General features: G+C 38.7%; 1 protein-coding gene across 18 annotated transcripts in view; it reads left to right on the forward strand.

Moving 5' to 3' along the window:
* The window catches only part of ZNF438 (zinc finger protein 438), a 53828-nt gene extending 39350 nt beyond the window's left edge, over nucleotides 1-14478 (forward strand). For 7 of the 18 annotated variants that reach the window (XM_065050592.1, XM_065050591.1, XM_065050594.1 and 4 more), the window contains 3 exons: nucleotides 3500-3604; nucleotides 8958-10806; nucleotides 12420-14478. In XM_065050592.1, coding sequence (XP_064906664.1) covers nucleotides 3500-3604; nucleotides 8958-10806; nucleotides 12420-13032 — 2567 coding nt within the window. In that variant the 3' untranslated portion in view covers nucleotides 13033-14478. The other 11 variants (XM_065050597.1, XM_065050599.1, XM_065050596.1 and 8 more) reach the window with 6 other exon arrangements.
* The last annotated feature ends 3931 nt before the right edge of the window (nucleotides 14479-18409 follow it).

An 18409-nucleotide genomic window follows, 5' to 3' on the forward strand; every position in this document is an offset into this window, starting at 1 on the left:
AAATATTTTGATCTGCTCAAAACTTATTAATTGTTAGCTGTAATATGAAATGACTAACTTATAACTTGAAAGACCGTGCTCTCAAAAAAATGGAAAGCTTTTAAAGTTCAGAAACACTGCATGAGAGGTGTTTAGAGAACATGTGGATCTGCTAATAAATGCATTTTAAATTCATTGCAAAAGAGTGTTTAAAGATCTCTTATGTATATGTGTTCTGACTTTTAAGAAATACTTCCAAGACTTTCTTCCTTTATACAGTAGCACAGAAATGTCTTTTTTCATAGTAGGTTAAGCCTTGCATTGCTCACATTTTATATGAGATGTTGCTTTTGAATACTGTTTTACCCACATGTGGCTAATACATTTGATACTACAACTCAAAAGGTTACCTCAAAGCTGTTGGCCTCTTGTTATTCGCTATAGAAGTAGAATTTCCTACATATTTTAAAAGTTATTTGTGTTCGGACAATACAGAGATACATACAGCCTAAGTCTACGAGAAATCCAAAATGATGTCTTAAAATACAGGGTGTTTGAAACAGATGGACCCAATTTGAAATCACTGTTGCTTTGAAATTGGGTCCATCTTTTTGAAACACCCTGTTTTATTGTTGCTAATGCTGATAATACAGTACCTAGATGCATTGATTTATTGATGTGTTGGCTTCTGTTTAGCAGATCTGCTTTTGCATGGGCATTGTTTTGTTACATTTTTCTCCGAGGACAGAAATACTGGAGTCAAAATGCTGGTAAAATTGTATTGGCAGAAAGAATTCTTAATTGCAGAAAGAAACCTTAAATAGAATCATAGAATTGTAGAATGGTTTGGGTTAGAAGGGACCTTCGAAGGTCATCTAGTCCACCCCTCCAGCCATGGGCAGGGACACCTTCCACTAGACCAAACTGCTCAGAGCCCCGTCCAGCCTGGCCTGGAATATCTCCAGGGGTGGGACATCTACCACCTCTCTGGGCAACCTGGGCCAGTGTTTCACCACCTTCATTGTAAAAAATTTCTTCCTCATGTCTGGCCTGAATCTCCCCTCTTTTAGTTCAAAACCATCACCCCTTGTTTTATTGCTACAGGCCCTGCTAAAAAGTCTGTCCCCATCTTTCTTGTAGGCCTCTTTTAAGTGTTGAAAGGCTGCAATAAGGTCTCCCTGGAGCCTTCTCTTCTCCAGGCTGAACAACCCCAACTCTCTCAGCCTGTCCTCGTGCTCTGATCATCTTGGTGGCCTCCTCTGGCTCCTCTCCAACAGGTCCGTGTCTTTCCTGTGCTGAGGGCTCCAGAGCTGGGTGTTGTGAGGAACCATGTCAAAGGTCTTACAGACATCCAGATAGATGACAGCACGATAATGAAGCAACTGCTATGTATACTTTCGAACAACAAGAGGGAAGTGATTCTGGAAATTGAGGAAGTGGAGTTATCTAACAGTGGAGATTATTAATATTTTTTCTTATTTTCTTTTTTTATTTTTCATAAGTTGTGTTAGTTACTAATTTCCTGAAAGGTAGATTGTGTTAACTTTGACATATATCAGTATATGGTTGATAGTGCAATAATCCGGAATAATTCCGGAATACAAAAGACTGAATTAGAGAGGAAACTGAAGAACTTACCTAAATATGAGCTATGTACCCATGGTCTTGGACTACTGTATGACTTATCTATCCAAAATGACTATTTATGCCAAAAATAGTTTTAATTATTCCCACACTGAAAAATGTCACTAGAAATTTTAAGGTTGAATGTCTGCTTTAATGGAGTCCAGTTAATGTCAAAACCCAATTTTTGTTGTGTAACTTCGTTGTTGTAATGCTCTGTTCTGCCAAGAAGAGTCTTTTGGAGACTATTTAAGGAATCCAGGAAGTATCTCACTGCTCAAAGAATTTCTTGAAATGCACTGTAAACCTAATCCCTTAAAATAATAAATTTGCACAGACTTTAAAGCAAAGAAGACCTTTCTAAAAGATAAAATACTAAGTGCACAACTAGCGAATCACGTTGGTGCTCAAATCAGAATTATTTATAGCTTTAAAGAGGTCTAATATTCCCTTTCAGGATTTTAAGAAACTGTTTTGATCTTGTTCCTTGTGTGATATACCAGAACACGTTTTCTAAGCATATTTGTACATTCTGTATCTTAGTATTTGTGTGAATGATGTACTGTGATTTTCCAATCTTACATTAGAATCTTTCGTTATATTGTTTATTTTTTAACCTATTTTAAATTGCACAAAAATACTCCTACATAATTTTGTTACTCTCAAAAAGTCAAATACTAAAAAGGTTAGATATGCACAATATGAGCTTATCCCTGTGGCTTAAATGCTTCTCCTTTCGAAATCACATGTTTGTTACCCATCCTAGGTCTGCATTTAATTCCAGTGTCCCACCCTGACTCTTGGCCGATGTGCTTTCCAAGTCTCAGTTTCTAGTGCTCTTGTCCTTTTCCCGTTTGCCCTGTGTATATCCCAGTTTCTCTTCCACTCTGTCCCCTCCGCAGTTAAAAGAGGCTGGTTTCTTGTTCCAGCTTGGGTGTTTGGACCCAAACCTATAGTTTTAGGAGAAACCCAGCCCAGCCTGAAGTAGAAGCATGTTCAATAGAATGTATTAATAATAGCTGGAAAAATTAGCTGCTTAAAGTATCTGTTGAACACACGCCAAGAGCTCACAACTTTGACAACTTCAGGCAGCTTTTCACAGACAAAAGAGAAGCTGCTGTGTCAAATGTCAGGGTTTTAGTCTAATGCACAGATGTGTTACTGTATTTTTCTTTTTTAAGCAGACATATGTGGGGATGGCTGGCTTTTTCGCTTGAAATTAATTTTGAAAAAATATCTGAGGCAAATACCCGGAACAGAATATTTGACCTGAGTAGTTATTATTAGGCAAAGATAGAAACTACTGTAAATTAATTCTTGTAATGTAGAGTTGGGCACTCCAGACAGGTAGGCTTTGTTACCAACCTTACTTCGTATCAGTGTGTGGCAGAGCTAGTTTTGAATGTAGAAGGCCAGATTCTATTTTCTAGAATACCTGCAGTTCCATTGATTTACATGGGGTTAGGGAAGGTGTAAAATCAACATGGAATGTAGCCCCTGTATTTAAAAGCCGCACTAAAGCTACTGAACCTTAATTTCTCTGAGCTTTTTGTTTTGGTGCTATTGACTGTCTGCCATGACACTGAAGCTAAAGCATCCCATCTGTGTGCCGTATTAACCAGCTTTACTCAATTATTAAGCTATCACTTTGCATTGGGCATGTCATATATCAGATTTTAAAACTTTTTTTTTGAGAAGAGAAAAATGGCAAAGAACAAGAAGCAGTAGCTTTCTTAATGCATTAACTGAAAGTTAATGTTGTATATTGTCATTTCACATTGTCTTTTCCTGGTTTTTGTTGGTTTGGGGTTTTTTTTGGTTTTGTTTTCATTTGTTTTTTTTCTGTCTTCTTTTTTGTCCCAAGATCTATTTATAACTGACTGAAGCGCTTTTGCAGGTGGTGTTTTTTTGCATGCTAATCCTGCAGAGAAACATTGTGTCCAACAAAGTATGCTGGGTCAGCAAAACCAAGAAACTTGTGCTGGAAAGACAATATCCACAGGTATTTAGTGAGTATGGAGATTTGGCAAAATGAATGATTAACTGTCATTGACAGAAATAAATCTAGTTTTGTCTGTTAGAAAGTTGCCCATTTTTTTTCTTTCCGGTAGAACAGATACTCTTCCTTTCCAAGTCAGCAAAAGACTCAACAAAGTAAACATGCATTCAATAAAATATTTCATTAATCTCTTCCATCTGTATTCTGCCTTTCCCTTCAAAACAAGATGATTCTTTTTTTTTTTATTTTCTGTCACTTGTCCAGTCATACACAAATTAAATACGCACCTACACAAGTGAGGTGGTTCTACAAGGATTATTTTAAAACTTAACACTATTACGTAGTGGTTTCTGGCATTCTGGTTGTTTATTTTTATGTTCAAAGTAGACCAGATTAGTGGGGAAAATTAAATTTCTTTGGATGCTTTCTACAGTGTCTGAGTTCGCCCACGTTATGTGCTTTGTGTAGAGAACAAACCGAAGGAAGTACAAAAGTAAGGCAGAAGAGACTACAGCAGGCCAGACTTGGATGACTCAGGAAGGAAGGGGAACCATAAATGAAGAACAGCCCTGTGAAAGACTCTCTTTCCTCCAGAGGACTTCCTAGCGTGGAAGAGACTTCGATGCATCATTGATTTTTTTATTGGTGTATCACTGTCACAGAATCATAGAATGGTTAAGGTTGGAGGGGACCTCTGGAGATCATCTAGTCCAACCCCCCTGCTAAAGCGGGTTCACCAGACCAGGTTCAGATGGAACCTCCTATTTTCAGTCTATACCCATTGCCCCTTACCCTATCATCAGGCAGCACTGAAAGGAGTCTGGTCCCATCCTCTGGACATCAGATACTTATAAGCATTGATAAAGTCCCCCCTCAGCTTTCTCTTCTCCAGGCTGAACAGACCCAGCTCTCTCAGTCTCTCCTCATAAGAAAAGTGCTTCAGTCCCCTGATCATCTTCATAGCCTGCTGCTGGACTCCCTTCAGTATTTCCTTGTCCTTCTTAAACTGGGGAGCCTAGAACTATACACAGTACTCTAGATGTGGCCTCACCGGGTCAGAGTAGGGGGGAGGAGAAACTTCCTTGACCTGCTGGTCACACTCTTCCTAATGCACCCCAGGTACCATTGGCCTTGGCTGCAGGGGCACATTGCTGACTTGTGGTTAACTTCTTGTCCACCAGGACTCCCAGGTCCTTGTCCACAGAGCTGCTTTCCTACAGGTCAACCCTAAACCTCTATTGGTGCCTGGGGTTATTCCTCAGCACATGCAGGACTCTACACTTGCCCTTGTTGAACTTCATTAGGTTCCTCTCCACCCAACTCTCCAGCCTGTCCATGTCTCACTGAATGGCAGGACAGCCCTTGGGTGCATCCAGTCCTGGTTTGGTGTGTCTAGTATTCTGGTGTCCCATCCTAGACAATTTTAAGGTTATTTAGAAGAGGTGAAAGCTTATGACATCCTGCAAGTTTCTAAGTGATTTGATACTTGGATCTACTAGCATGGTAACCATTAATCTTTTAACAGAGACTTTCGAAGTAAATGGATTGAGTTGCATTTGATTTAACCTTGTGCTTTATTATTTAAGAGTCTGCCTGTTGCCCCAACTCCATGCCTATTTGAAAGGCTGAGAATGCAGCAGTTAAAAATTAGCTTCATGTCATTCAGATATTAAATCTAATGTTTTCATTCATTTCTTTCATTCTTAATGAAAATTTTAAAGAAAGTATAAAAATTTTTGTCTTGTAGTGAAGGACCTGTAGACTGACTTGCAGAAAAAATGATGTATAAAACCAAGGGCCATCCTCAAAAATACCACTGCAGAGCCTCCCTTAACTGAAATTTCCCCTTTTTAGATGCAGGACTTCATGGGTTTGCATAGGCATGAAGCCTTTTCCTTGAGCCACAACTGACAAGTCAAAATGAGTCCTTTCAATAAGAGACAGAAATAACTCAGTAGATGTGAAATAGATGTGGAATGTCCCTGAAAGATGCATTTAAGTTTCCAAGTAGCCTTCTGGTATCCAGACCATATTGAAGTCCTTCAGTGTCAGGGTGGTGAAGACATGAATTACTGCAGCGGTCTCTGTGTGCAAAGGAAATTGTTGAAACTTTTTGCCAGGTATAAATGGAAAAGGTAGTTTTGCTCACTGATGATACTTGCACACACTGAGTGGGGTCAGATGGACCTCTGGTCTGTGAATTGACTGGTTGGTTTTTCCTGATGTTAAAAGCTCTTCCACCAGTTCTTCCAATTAGCTTTCCTGGTCCACAAGCAAAATCTTTAACGGAGTCTGAAGAACTGTGAGATAACTCGTCTGCATCTAGCCCATTTCCAGATGTAGGCACTGGGTAAGCTGCATAACTACAGCAGCTGTGTTGGGTGAGAGGGAATGCCAGAGCTGAGTAACCTTTGCTTGCCAGAGGCACTGCAGTGAGCATTTCTGCACTAAACTGTCTAATGTAAACTTGCGAGAAAAAAGAAAACGTAATTGTGTTGAAGGCTGATACCAAACATAGCTTGCCTGGAAGATGTATTTATGGTAAAATGATGCTGGTTGGAAAAAGAGCATTTGTTTAAAAATCCCTTCACTAGTAGGTATATCAATGCTTAGTATTGTGTTAACTGCATAAGAAGAATATTGATCTAAACATATCTTGTTTCAAAGAGCATTTTGCGGTTGATATTCATGAAAGTCATGGCTTCTGGAATGGTACTTTCTTGTAGAATGCTGAGAAAATACGTTGAGACAAGTCGCTGTACTTGAGAAGCATATGCTTCTTTTTAAAGCTAGTGTCATACATTATTTCTACAAATATTTTCTCCTAAACTCAATTAACATCTTTTGTGGTGCTTTGGCTGCACTTCTGTAGAGGTGGGATTTCCACAGCAAAGCTTCCATCTCACAGCATTCAGTACTGTTGATTGGAGAGCAGGTGCCTTGTAACTGGGAGTGTAAAGCAGCGCAGGTAGGGGTCTGCTGAAGTTTTGCAAATTGGTGAAGGAGATTTTGAAATAAAAAGAGAGAGGTGCAAACCAAACGTGAGAGAGAATGGAAGCTACTTCACATGGAATATTTTGGCAAGCTGAATAAAGGCTTATTTGGAAGAACTCTTTAATGTCTGTATAAGACAAGCGTCATCTGGAAAAATAAGAGCAGACTCCGTCCCCTAAAATAAAAGTATACTTGTTCTGTCATCTACTGTATGCAAGCTGTACTATTTGAACTATGACTAGCATTGAAGTTTAGGGCTAGTTTGGTTAACGATTCCAATACTTTACATAATTTTGTTGTAGTTCTCAGAATCTCTTAAAAGTATTTGCTCAAAAGCAGCAACAAGACAATATCTTGCAGGAAACAAAAAATAACCTGAGTATTATTAGTAATCTTAGTAGTTGGAAAGATAAAGGTTTCTGTATATTTAGTGATTGTACACTGGCAGAAATTGAAGTTCTTAGCGAGAAGTAGTACACACGCCTAGCTTTTGGAGAATAAAAAGGCCTGTAGAGAAACAAAACTTTAGATTTATGTTTCTGCTTTTTCCAGGTTGCACAAAGTCTGTAGGCCTGGATTTATCCCTGTGTATAGAGATCTCTCTTTTTGTTTGTGCAGGATTTCCATGTGTGCAGTAGTCCAGTCTGCACAGAATATCTAGAAATTCTGGACTTCTCTACAGACACTGAGGAGAAAGAAGGCTGTAGTGGTGCCCAGTTTCACTGAATTGGTGGATCAGGAAGATGCATGATAGACTCGAGGTTTGGTGCTGTGGATGGCAATAAAAGGACCAAAGTTTCATGCCCATGCATAGTTATTACTCTATGAACCTGTTGCAGGTGAAAGAGTTTGGAGAAGCATCAGACTTGCTGTGTATGAACTGTACAGCTTATATGTGATTGCTCAGTGCATCTAGTGTGTCCTGAAGGCACTGGATTTGCGGCACGTGTGCATACTGTGAGCGTGCACGTATAGCTGTCCAGGAGCTCTGGTCATAAAACACGATGGCTCTGTAACCTACAGTGCATGTTGCAAAGTGTGTGACATCTGAGAAGAACATCCAGGATTAAGATAAACTTACTGGAGTTTCCAGCATTGATAGTAATTCACAGTTACCTCTTTAAGTCCATGACCATGTATAAATGCATTTGCAATACAAGGCTTCACAATTGTAAGGAATGGAAACTTCCCTATGGAATTACTTTATTGCAATATTTCAGGGTCCCAGCATTTGCCCTTACATATTCTTTTCAACTGTGATTCCTCTCTCAAAGTGAATTTTTCTTACATTGCTGCCTTCCCAAACTGCCTCTCTGCTTGTGATCTTTGTACTTGGATTTTCAGTGGTTGAGATTGTCGGGAATTATTTTTTTTTTCAGGAAATCTATCCCAGTTTTTAAGAACTGGAAGCATCATTTTATTGAGTGCCTAATGAGGCTGTTCTATGAAACGGTAGTGGTACTATTTACTGTGTATTTAATCCTTTTTACTGGAGTGTCTGAGATGTCAGCGTATATCTGTGCTGCTCAATGCAGCTTATATCTTACACACTTTACTTTTTTCCTTTTATTTGATTTACTTAATTATCCTCACATTCTCCTTTGCTAAAAAGATTTACAACATTACTGACACAAGTAGAAACAGGAGTGACCTGTGATACAACCTTGGTAAATTGCATCTTTCAAAAAAATGTCTGAATAACTTACTGCAGTAGTTCTATTATGCATTAAAGGCACATAAGCAATGTGTGTGATTGGGCACTTAACAATCGTACATATTCTCTTAAGTCCTCTTCACTTATATTACACGTAAGTATGTTTTATAGCAGTAATTTTTTAAAGATTTCATTAGGTTGTATCTGATAAAACCTGCAAATTCTAATTGTTACAGAAACTGAAAGATAGCATGAATCTGGTTTAGAGATAATCATATTCAGAGCAGGCGCTCAGGAAAGTTCTGCATCATGGAGTTTAAATCCTGTCCCTGTTAGTTCTTCCAGATGAATATTGTCAGCCCGCTAGTGCAGCTTTTCCAGGGCAAAAGAGGCTTATAAGTGTATTTGTTCTGAAATGCCATGTAGTTCCTAACCTAGAATGAAACAGCCATTTAAGATTAGATTAAGAGGGCTTTTTTTTGCATATCTATATTCAAGCACATTGCTTCAGGGAGTATTTTTGTTTTAACTATGAAACTTTTGCAATTCTAAACTTAATTTAGTGGTCATTTAAATACCTAAATATTTTAATAAGTTTGTGTGTAATAGTATCCTTTGTAAGCAGTTTTATTTTTGATACAGGGTTTTTTTTTTTTTAAATAAATACTGTATGTTATGTTACCTAGTTTTCTCATGTTATTCTTACAGATAAACACAAGTCCCCTTCAGATATAATACGAAGTTTTCAGAAGAAAAGTCAGTTCAGGACCATTGCTCCAAAAATGGTACCAAAAATTTTAACTTCTGGAGTCGTTTCTTGTCTTCAGTCTTCTTTGCCTGAGCAAAATACACCAATTTCAGCTGCAGGTTCTAAACCGCTGGTGGTCCCAACTCAAAACTACGCTGTCATGCAGGTGGCTGGTCACGAGGGCACTTTTTCTCTGTTGGCTTTGCCGTATGTTGCCCCTGCCCTAACGCAGCAGGTCCAGCAGTCAAACGTGGCCCCTTCTGAAAACCTAAAGCTGCCTATCCCTAGGTACCAACCTCTAAGAAACAAATCGCTGAGTGACAAAAAAACAGCACAAGTCTGTGTTTTGGGTGCATATAACAAGAATCCTACCAAAGCATCAATCCCATCACAGGCTTCCCCTGTGACTACCTTAACTGAAGACTGTCCTGAAACTCATTCTAGTTCAGATATAACAGAGCAAGTGATGCAAACGGGCTGTGACTCAGCTGAAATGACAGTTGCCACATTGGTAAACAGAAGGAATTGTGTGGAAGCTGGATCTTCTTTAGTGAACAAATCTGAAATTGCTAACGGCAATGTTTCTGGACCATCTGTAGTTAAAGACTCTTTATCCAGGCCGGCAAGTACAATTAATCTCATGAAACTAAGTCTATGCTCTGTGAAGGCAGCATCTGAAACCACAAGGGAGTCATTCATAAAGTCTGAGAAGCTAAAAGAAAAGCCCACAAATTCTGCAAATTCTGTTACTGTCCTGTCACCAGCAGTTTTTGGCAGCACAATACAAATGACTTCATCAGCACCGAAAGGAAAACTTCCTATTTTGCCTTACTCAAGGATGAAAAATTCAGTGCTCTGTAAATCTAAGCAGAATACTAATGCTACAGATGTAGCTGGTCCTTCACTAAAATCTGAATGTGAAAAGGTACCAGCTTTGGCGAAAACCTTGCATGTTCCTACTAAAGCATCTGATAAGCGATTAGCCGTCCCCAGACAAACCATTCGAGAAAATACCTTCTCTCCATCCAATAAAGTGGATGTCGACAGTCTTAAAAAATTGAACGGTGCAGCCTCTAAAAGAAGAGCCAGGAAAAGAAGAGCCCCAGATGATTTATTGGCTTTTCAGACCAAGCGAAGGAAATGCATCATTAATAAGTTTAGAGAAGGAAGAGAAAGGGTGAAAGTTGATCTTCAGCCACCTGAAGACAAAAAAGCAGAGGCTGTGAAAAAATACCGTAGTATTAGACCAAAACCAGTGGTAGTTGTGCAGGCTTTTGCACCACTGACTGCTGCAACGATAGTCAAGACACCGTCTCCTGACCATTTACATGCAGATAGGTTTTTAAATAGTGCCCTTCCCAACAAATATTTAAATTACAAGCAAAGTGATGCTACATCAGCTAAATCAAATGATACAAGTAGAAGTGCATGTTCAACTGTACCTAAGCCATTGCATAAATGTCATGTTTGTAACCACATTTTCCAGTTTAAGCACCATCTTCGGGACCATATGAACACACACACAAACAAACGACCTTACAGCTGTCGGATTTGCCGGAAAGCCTATATACATTCTGGCAGCCTGAGCACACATATGAAACTGCATCACAATGAAGGCAAACACAAAAAGCTTGTGTGCTGTGAATTCTGTGCTAAGATTTTTGGCCACGCGAAAGTGTACTTTGGCCACCTAAGGGAAGTTCACAGGGTTGTTATCAGCACAGAGCCTTCTCTGAGCGACCAACAGCCACAAAGGGCTTCAAAGAAGCGAGACACAAGTATAAAAGGGGCAGAAGAAGCAACAGAGAGGTGAGTGTTTTCACTAATTAAATGCTGATGAAAACAGGACTTCACACTGTCAGTGGAAGTTCATAAACATCACCATTATGAAAATTGTTGCTTTCCCCTTCCCCCTGAGTGAGATTCCTAATGGTTTAAATATTTTCTTACGGGATCTGGTCAATCCATTAGACCATCTGGTATCTTTTAACTGATTTATCAAATATAAATTATTACTGACACTTGAATATCCAAAGTAATTTTGCATCCATTCTAGTAATACCCAATATACTGCCAGCAGAGCTATTTTGATCAGTTGATTTCTCACAGCTAGCACTTTTTCTGTTCTCTCTCCTGTGTTTTACCCATTTGGGGTTTTCCCCAGAAGAGAAGAGAACCAACAGCAATAAGTGCAAAGCAATTCATATATCAGTATTAGCTTGTAGTTTATTTGCCCTATTAAATGTAATTATCCCATTTCCTTCTCTGGAATGCTGTGAACTAATCCGTCTTGTGTGTTGATTACTGCTGCTCTTGCGATCACTTAGCTAAGGAGAAAAGTTAGCATTTAGCTTATTAAGATGGATAGAACATTCTTTTATCTCTGCATTACAATTTTGAGGTGAAATTTCTTGATGCAGTATAATTGTTGGCTTTTTTGTTTGTTCCACTGTGCATTTACTTCTTTTTAAGCACGTTTTAATAAGCTCAGGGCTTTAACCTGGTGCATCACTGTGACTCTACAGATCAATTGTACACATTTTGCTTTACACAGCTCCACTCTCTGGGGCATCAGTTAGAATTTTTCAAGGTACTGAACCTAAGAAACACCAGTGCCTTTCTTTCAGCCGTACCAGCCTTCATACAATGAATCATTTAGTTTGTCTGTTTTGTTATCACCATATGTCTAACGTGTATAAATACACAGTATAACGTGGTTGTTTTTTTAGATATTGTGAGAAGGTTTCTGTGATCTTCTTTTGATTGGCTTAACTTGAACTGGAGACTTTCTAGCATTGTGAGTCTCAGCGTCCTTTATTCTGCAGAGCCACCACAAATCAATGAGAGGGGCTGTCCAAGTGTAAATTTTGTATTTAAACTTTTAAAAACTGTGTTACAATCTTTTAGGGAAAAAAAAAATAAAAGGAACTTTGATGTTTCATTGTTTCCATCTTGGAGTGGGAGGTGGAACATGTGGTTTTGCCTTAAACTGACCTTAGATCACCCAGCGTAAACAAGTTAGTTTCTCTTAGTAGTATGCTACATGTAATATTCATTTTCACTTTTCTGTCACAGGACTAGAAGTATTTGGGTTGCCCTCATGAAGGCAGGAGCTTAAAAAAAGTCATTAACCTTTTATTGAAAGGTTACTATTGTTAAAAGATTATTTCTAGCAAAGCTAATTTTGGAGATAATTCTTAAACTCAGCAGTGCTGAATAACATTTGGTTTTAGTTGTTTCCTAACCAACCTTATTACTTTTTTTTCTGTTCCTAATAAATCAGATATTGTAGCAACAGTGCCTGTTTTTAATTAAAAGAATGTTTCATGAATGTCATGTCTTCTTGGAAGTTATAAGGACAGAAACTGCCATCTCTGTGCATGCCTGATACTGAAGTAGTTCATATTTCCTTTTTTTAACAGGGGAAATAAGTGTAATTTTGAGGACCTATTCCATAACCCAGGAGAAGTGAAGCTACAGATCAAATGTAGTCGATGCCAATTTATTGTACACTCTTTTGGCGAAATGAAGTTTCACTTACTGTGCTCTCACGGAGAAGAGATCCAGGGAAGAGTAAAGGAAGGAGTTTTGCACGGAAATAGAGGAGCTAAGGGGGAGCTGATCAAACACGCAACCCACTTCTGGAAACAGCGCAACGAGAGAAGACATTTAGCAAAAAGCGGTGCCCATGAGGAGGAGGTTTACGCTTCTCCAAAACTGAAAAGACAGATGTACTTCCACCAGCAGAATAATGTTGATATGTTATCTAAAAGTGAACTGACTCAATCAGGGAGTGGCGAAGCAGCCAAGGAGGTGCAAAATGTAGGTTTTGATACACCAAGCAAAAAAATAGAAGTTTGGTCTAAAGTGGGCTATAATTGCATTTTATGCAAACAGTTATTTGGAAGAAAAGAGGATCTTTGTAATCATTGGCAGAGTCATCATAACTGTGAAGACCCTTCCACTTTATGGACTATTTTTAGTTTGTTATCAAAACAAGGAATTATTGAACTTTCTGATAATGGTGAATATTGAAGTTCAATTCTACAGTGCTATGAAAAACATCAACTACCTTACCAAATTGTTTATGGGTTTTTTTGCTGTGTTGCTAAACTAACTCAAGAGATTTATTACTTTGGAGGTTTGCTTGGTGGGCTTGTTGTTTGTTGGTTGGTTGTCTTTTTTTGGTTTGTTTGTTTGTTTTAAAGTTATGCTAACCTTTATTTTGTTAAACAGAAAATGTATTTCTGCAGTATCATTCCAGATGGGTACATGCAAGCCAATTATGAAATACTGTGCTTAAAATTCATGCTTAAGGAACTAAGCAGCAGCAAATGCTCAATACTGATGGTTAACGTCAAGGAAAAAATTGTCAAGTTAAATTATGCTCTACACACAGAAATAAATCAGTTTATACGAAGTAGTCTCAATCTTGAATGAAATGACAAGCCAGACTGAAAGTGTAGTTTCAGTCCCAACTGTGCTTCCAGATCTTATGATAAATATATATACATATGCGTGCAGTTCTCTGAATCATCTGAATGTACATACATGCAACCAGCATTTAGGAGCTTTATAACCTATAATTTAAGAGCTTTTAATTCTTGTTTTCTTGATTTCAATGTCTTCAACCATGTTCATTGCTTGCAGGTTTGTTATTGGGAGTGCTTTTAGGTCTTATATTCTGCCATGGTAACAGCAAGGATCTTTGTATTTTTAAAGACAAAAACCTACATGTATTATTTTGCCTGTAGCTCTTTGGGTTGAAGATGAGTTTGTTGCTACCCATGAAGATGGAACCCTCAAAGCTTGACTGCTTGATGAAAAAAAAAGAATCAGGTTTGTTTTAAAAATAGTAATCTGAGTTGGTGACTCCTGGGAAGTTTGACATTCTGCAATGGACTGCACGTTTCACAGTGAACTCTGAGCGTATTCCTTGTACCTCCCGCGACAGCAGCGCCCTTTGCACACTGCCTTCGGCACTCTTGCTGTACGGCTTTTGTGCCTCTGCCCTTGGCCCGGATGGTGGCTTCAAAGCTGTCTACACACTACTGCTCTATCTGTTTCTTCTTGTGGTCAAACTGTAATTGAGGGATTGCAATGATGAAGGAGTCATTCCTAAAATGGCCTGAGTGGCTTCTCCCTGTTTTGCAAAAATTGTGGTGATGAGAACATGGGAAGAGACCTAAAAATGTTGGCTTTTCTGAGTGGCATTCCAGAAGATGTTGCAATATTTTGTGAGTTTGGTTTATTTTTAAACGGTAAAGACAGTTTTGATGAGCTAATGGTTTTGAATGTAATTTCTTGTTATATGGTGCTTTGCCCTGGAGTTGAACTGTAAGACTGGATCCAAAAAAAAGTAAAAGGAAAATGCTCATAGAACTGCACAGGTGCCTGGTAAGGTGGAAGTATCCCTGTAGATTTTCAAAGCTTCCTTCTTACTATCTGTTACTATAAATACATATTTGTGGTTGTTTCTTTGCTTTCGTGTATTACTTTCGTGTGCGGAACTACTTAAAGTATACTGCTTGTTCTTACTATTGGGTATGGCACACCCATCTTTTAATGCGTACAATGTAGTCGTATTTATTTTCATTGGGCAGATGGAAGAGAATGGCATAATTTGGAAAGGAATAGCTAATTTTAAAGTCAGTGTTCCAGATCAAACTGAGACTATATTTAACTTCGTAGAGTGTGTTTGCATTTAGAAGCATTTTTCCCCCCTATCTTAATCCTTTAACTTTCAAAATCAAACAGCTTTGTGTTTCCTGTGAAACAGAAATATGAGAACAATCCCTCCTTCGCATAGTTATGATATATCAAAGGGAAGTTCATTCCCAGCATAAAGCATCCATTTTAAGAGTTGGGGAAAAAAAATATTGAAAAGGTTTGATCATGTTCATTATTTAGAACGCACATTAGATCACCTTCCTTGCAGTATCACTCATTCCTTGGCATAGTTTAACATGAGCTGAAATGAATGCAGCTCAGACACGGAGTCCCTCCTGTTCAGGAACAGCACCAATGGTGGCAGAGTTGTCCTTATATTTTCAAGAAGTATTTGTTAAAAATGGTGGTGCACCAGAGCCAGCAATGCAGATGAGGTTTTTGGTGGTGGTTTTCTGGCAAAGAGGAGTCACCTTTCATTTTGTGTGAAAGCAGGGGCGAGTTGCCATGATGACGGGAGGAGGGAGTTTGGGACGAGGGAGGGGGTTGCATTTTTTAAAGTGGAAATTTTCCTGTACAGTCTTTTCTTCATATTTTTGTGCTTCTCTCCCTTTCTTTAGTCCGGGTGAAATGGATAAAAGGGTCTCAGCTTTCAGCAATTTCAAGACTGAAAACATGTTTTAAAGTATGGTTGTAAGCCATTTCTCAGTGTCCTTGTAAATGTTTAAATTTAGAAGCCTGGGTTTGTGTTTTTTTTGAGCCTGAAAGCATTCTTATGTTTCAGGCTATTACGATTATGGTAGATTATGGAAGGTTAGGATTTTTGAAAATAGCTTTGGATTGAATACAGATGTGTCCTTTGTTTAAAATGTGTTTGTTTGGCAATTTTGTTCATTTTGATAACATTTGGAGGTATGAAGTTGAGCCTTATTCACAGCAACATTAAATAATGCGTGTTTGCTGTTCAGTGGAAGGGTTGTTACAAATACAGTTTGCTGTTTACCTTGAAGCTGGACAAGTTAACATCTGGTTTTGCCCATAAATTATATTTTCAAATTGTTAAAACGAATGTTATTGTTTTTGTAGCTGTAGTTTTGTTCCCCTCTGATTTTTCATTAAATCTCTGTTTCAGCTTCACTGTTCAACTTTAAAGCTGTTCCTCACATGGAAAGTTGTTCCTTCATCATCACACCATAAATAATCAAAGCTGGACGAGTTCCATCGCTTCTCTGGCTTGCAGAGCATTGCCCTGCTCCAGCTGCAGAGCTACAGTTTCCTATGGCTAACTTGACATAGCTGCTGGCAATAAATGTTTTACTTCATTTCTTTATTAGAATTTAGATCTCTGCTGTTTAGCTCCCTCAGACTTTCTGTCATACCTCATTAGATACTTCTTCTATCTACTATTCACTGAGCTCTTTAGAGAAAGTGTCATAAGAAGGATGAACAGGTATTTAGGAGAGCAGATTTCAACCCTAACTTTGTGCAGATGATGCTGACGTTTGAGAATCACCAGCTTATCTAGGCTCAGCCATGTAGTATATTATATTTCTACAACACATCCACCTACATGCGCATCTATTTTGGAAAGAAATGTATACTTCAGATTCAGCTGTCAGTTATTATTATCAAACCTGTACAATGTAGGTTGGCAATTATTATGTGTAAAGATTAAAATGCTATTAACCGTAGTAGGTTTACTTGTCAAATTCCTTATAGCTCTGAAAAAGGAAAATCTCTGCGTGCTTAGTATGACACAGAAAAAGTTGAGTCTCATGAAGAAAATTCCAATGGCTTAAAAAGGTTGTCCTCATTTCGGTGTGTGCTTTTAGAGCTGATCTGTCACACTAGGATTTTCTCTACGTTTTGTAAAATTACCGTAATTTTTCTTGGGTAGGAATACTGAAAAAGACCTGAGCCTGCAAGCAAGTTTCAGGAAAAAATGTGTTTACTTCCTTTCTCTGTGCAGATGGACATGTCTGTGGGATCAAATTAGCCTGGGTGGCCTTACATAGCCATGCACAATTGGGGCAACATGCAAGATTCAGGCTTCAGTGCATGACTTCGTGTGGCTGACCGTTCTGCGGTTCCAAAGTAGAAACTGCAAATTTGAGCGTAAAAAGAAGCTGCTTTTCAGACTTGAGTGAATTTCTAATACATTATTGAAAAGCCTTCAAGAAATCCTAAGAAATAACAATAGCATACTTCTCTACTTGTGCTTTGTTTAGCAATTTTATTGATGTAGTAGTACCAGGGGTGTTCTAAAATATGATAGGTCTGGTGCTATCGAGTACAAAGAAAATTTTCTCTCTTCTATTTTTTTTCACATTTTATTGACTTCTCTATGTAAGCATTAGAAATGGTGGGATGAATTGTGATTTCTGCTGCTGACAAATCTCAGAAACGTTATTCCGAAGTTATTTTGCAGGAATTTTCAATTTAACCTAGAATAACAGATTAAATCAGTGAAGTGAAATGAGATTAAAGAGATACATAAACAAACTGTCACGTGAATGGACTTCTCTGCACAATTACACTGCTGTAGATGAAATTTATCAATAAAAGATCTTCTACTGGTAAGTACAGACAGTTTGTTCTGTCCAGAGTTACTTAGAATGGCGAAGGGACATAAGAGTTAAAAAAATGTCCATACCCTCTCTTTGACTTGAATTTTGTTAAATATTTCTACTGTTGTTCCACTCCAGATCATGGTCCAGGGCACATAGATACTTGGACACTCTCTTGGGGATCTACAGCATAATTCAGTGGGGAAACTGGAAGAAATATGTGAAGGAAATAATGATGATGAAGGTTGGTGCAATGTACTGAATATGAGGTCTGTTTACGTGCAGGTGTCCTGTAGCCTTAGTCCGAACTTCTCCCTTCCCCTGTTCCATGGTTCCAGAGGCTGCTCCCATTTGAGGTCCGTCGGTCTGGAGCATCCTTGGCTTCCATGGGCACGAGCTCTTCCAAGTGGCACAACTGACCTTGTGAATGTCCTTCTTGTGGCATCACAGTTGAACACTTGTAGATAGGTGAACCCCATGCTGGCTGCTGAGACCAGCTGCTGCCAGACTGGAAACGTGGTCTTTCAGACTGCCGAGGGAAGCATCTTTTAGCTTGAGTCTGTAAAAGTGAATTAAAATGCTGCATCAGTCTTAGCAAAATAGGAAAATGGCTCACTCCATTTCCTGCAGATACAACACTGATAAGTAGTAGGAAAAAAGTGAAAGTTTACTATAAGAAAAATAAGCTGCTAAATGTGATTTGAGGTGTTGTTGGAAAATACTAGAATGTCCCATCACCAGGTTAGAATCATAGACTATAATCAGGGAAGTTCCGTAGAAGTGTCTCATGCAGATCTGATGGTGTAAAGCAGCAATTCAGAGGCACCGTGACTGAGATTTTTTTCTTTTCTCCTCTTTTCCCTTCTCTTTTGCTGTTTTACTTTTGATTTTTCTGTTTTCCTAGCCACCCTGTGTTTTCTGCATCCTCTGTGAGCTGTTCTGGCTGAAGGCAATTTATGTATGTCTGGCTCAGCAAAGTCAGCATTGTGTCTGGCAGCTTTGCTACTCGCCAAAAGCCTGGCATTGAGTAGTTGTGAATGCAGAGTGTTTTGCAGACTGTTTTGCAAAAAAAATGGTTGCAGGGGACCCTGGAGGTCGGCCAGGCCAGCCCAAAGCAGGGCTTAACACCAGCCTGGGAGCGGGGCAGAGCTTGGCTTTATGGAAACTATTTCTGTTGC

Source organism: Columba livia, chromosome 2, assembly GCF_036013475.1.
Source record: "Columba livia isolate bColLiv1 breed racing homer chromosome 2, bColLiv1.pat.W.v2, whole genome shotgun sequence".
Taxonomy (NCBI): Eukaryota; Metazoa; Chordata; class Aves; order Columbiformes; family Columbidae; genus Columba; species Columba livia.